This window comes from Oryctolagus cuniculus, chromosome 6 (assembly GCF_051225735.1).
Source record: "Oryctolagus cuniculus isolate XC-2025 breed Fujian yellow rabbit chromosome 6, ASM5122573v1, whole genome shotgun sequence".
Taxonomy (NCBI): Eukaryota; Metazoa; Chordata; class Mammalia; order Lagomorpha; family Leporidae; genus Oryctolagus; species Oryctolagus cuniculus.
The window spans coordinates 990,914-993,868 of NC_142872.1; the positions used below are offsets into that span (position 1 = coordinate 990,914).

General features: G+C 50.4%; 1 protein-coding gene across 1 annotated transcript; it reads right to left on the minus strand.

Annotated features, from left to right (window-relative positions):
- Positions 1-1,503: 1,503 nt before the first annotated feature.
- On the minus strand, positions 1,504-2,457 carry LOC149125880 (olfactory receptor 2T27). The gene has a single exon (XM_089334610.1). It carries the CDS (start codon positions 2,455-2,457, stop codon positions 1,504-1,506), a length of 954 nt encoding a protein of 317 aa, XP_089190736.1.
- Positions 2,458-2,955: the final 498 nt, after the last annotated feature.

A 2,955-nucleotide genomic window follows, 5' to 3' on the forward strand; every position in this document is an offset into this window, starting at 1 on the left:
TCAGCAGATAAGGTCACAGCACAGCCAGCTGCTATTGGTTGCAGAACAATTCCCCCCCACACAAAAAAAAATAAACACTGCAGTGTTGGGGTAACTTTCTCTGTGCTTCCCATGAAAACCCAAATCCCACCTCAGATGGGCTGAGTCCAGCGTAGGATGTCAGCTGTGGAGTGACCGACTTACTGAGGCACAGAGGTGAGGCTGGGCCAAGAGAAGGGTGTTCATTAATAATAGAGTTCCACCCCCCAGGGGAGTCCAGAATTGATGCCTGCATCAGTTAGCAACACTCAGTACACTGGAGGAAGACTAGCGCCTCTTGTCACAGGCTGCATTCTTCTCCCAAGTGAAAACCTGCAACACTACCTGACATTTAATTATAGAACACCTTGTCTAGTCCTAGCATTGCCCCTGGATCCCTGATCCAGGGATATGGGGAGACCCAGGCTAACCCTAAATGTAAAGGTGAGATTTGACATTTCTCAAAGGTGCTGTGGCATAACAAAAACCACTTCTTTCCAAATCATTGGCTTGTTTTCTTTGGGAAATTATATTTAGTTATAGACATCTGACACAGAGGGCAAATGTTTCTCAGAATTATTCATCTTAGGGGTAGAGTGGAAGGATATCAAATGGTGCAGGAAAAAGGGACAACAGGAAGAGAAAGAAGAAAGCAGGAAAGGCTGCCAGAGTGGAGACCAAGGAGTCGTGGAGGTCACACAGGGCCCTGCAGACACAAATAAAATAGAAATTTTGACATGTGAATTATTTATTTCTTTGGAGAAGAAAATAAACAAGAAGGTGGTCTCGTCTGGAAAGTAGAACAACTTGTTGTAAGCATGCCAACACCACACAACCACATTTTCCTGTTTTGCATCACAGCTATTCTGGGGTTATGTTAACCAAACATTGTGTGGAAACAAATGAAGGCAGGTGCCAATGTTCTGGTTTCCTCCCAAATTTGACACATATGTTTGTGTCTCCATTCTACAATAACAGAATTCATTTGAACGATTGTTTCATAGGGTGAAAGCATGTTTTCCAACCAATAATGAAGCATTAATTGAGTTACACATGTTCTGTGAGTGACCAAAAAGTAACCTGTAGAAAAATCAGACCTTGCAATAATACTTGAAATAAGATATAAAGTTAGCACTTCACAACTCAATTGCACATAAAATGATTTGTTAAAGCACCCAAAGAGTGAGGGTGAGAAGTCAGAACAGCAGTGAGCTGTGAGTGTTTCCTTTGCACACTGTGTGTCACCAGAGCAGGCAGTGGCACCATTTCCAGTGGGATTGTTATGAGCAGAAAGGCTACCACTGAAACCTAAGCTTTGTCCCCACCAGACCCAAAATTCTCCTTTGCTCAGAACCCTCAGACTGCTCATAAAATGAACAAATTCTCAAGATCTCAGCCTTTCTACCCCAGTGTGCTACAGCAGGGCGAGCTGTTGAGGAGGATGGACTCTTCCCATTCAAAGGTGAAGGGGAGTACCGCCCACCTTCAGAATGCGGCCACCCTCCCTGAGCACAGGCCCCGCCCCAGAGCCTTCTGCAATGCTGTGGTGACGTCCTTGTTCCTGAGGCTGTAGATGAGTGGGTTCAGAAGTGGGGTGAGGATGGTGTAGAAGGCAGACACGGCCTTGTCCTTCTCGGGGGTGTGGTAAGAGTGAGGCAGCACATAGGTGTACATGGCGGCCCCGTAGAAGAGGCTGACAACCACCATGTGCGAGGAGCAGGTGGCCACAGCCTTCCGCCGCCCCTCTGCCTCACTCATCCTGTACACAGTGAGCAGAATCCTGGTGTAAGAGGCAGAGATGACAGAGAAGGGGATGAGCAGCATCAGGATGCAGCACACGTACATGGCCGTCTCGTAGGCTGAGGTGTCCGAGCAGGAGAGTTTCAGAAGGGCAGGCACCTCGCAGAAAAAGTGGTCGATTTCCCGGGAGCCGCAGAAGGGGAACTGCATCGTGACTGGGGTGAGCAGGAAACCATCCACAGACCCTCCTAGCCAGGCCGCAGCCACGATCAGCAAGCAGACCCTGCGGCTCATCAGGACAGGGTATCGCAGAGGGTTGCAGATGGCTACGTAGCGGTCATAGGACATGAGTCCCAGGAGGAAGAACTCGGCCCCTGCCAAGGTCAAGTACAGGAAGTGCTGAGCAGTGCACCCCGCAAAGGAAATGGCCCTCTGGCTCGTCACCTGGTCCACCAGCATCTTGGGCACAATGGTGGAGATGTACAGGATGTCCATGACGGACAGCTGGCTGAGCAGGAAGTACATGGGCGTGTGCAGGCGCGCGTCCGTGTGGATGAGCAGGATCATGACGGTGTTGCTGGCTATGGAGATGACGAAGACCAGGAGAATGAGGGCAAAGAGAAGCCAGGGGAAGCGCGTGTTGCTGAACAGCCCCAGGAGGACGAAGTCGGCGTACATGGAGTAATTTCCCCACTCCATGTCTCTGCAAGCACACACAGGGGAGAGCACTGGGGTGAGGGGCAGTGTTGGGAAATGCATCTGGTTTGCATAAAACGCTGCAATGTGGTCATGGACACATCGGAATCAAGTTTATCTCAGGAAACCCAAGACTTAACTTCCCTAGACCAGGCTGTGTCATGTTTTGCCCTGATTCACTGAAGGTACACAGTGGCACCTGGGAGACTTAAAGCCCAAGAGTGACAATGGCCCCCAGATCCCCCCCACCCCCAGGGCACAGGTGTCCACATCCCTGATCACGAAGGCTCCTGCCACTGAAACCCATGGCTGAGACCCTGGAGGTCTCCCCAGCATGTCTCACAAAGGGAAAGGGAGGTGTGAGAGGCTCCGCAGTCCTTAGATTTAAAGAGCGTCTTCCTCCCACACAGCAGAACTGTGCGTTGACATTGCAAGGCAGCACAGCAGAGTTAAGGGGTCTTTGGAGAGAACAGGAGAGGGGTCTCCATGTTCGCTGATGCA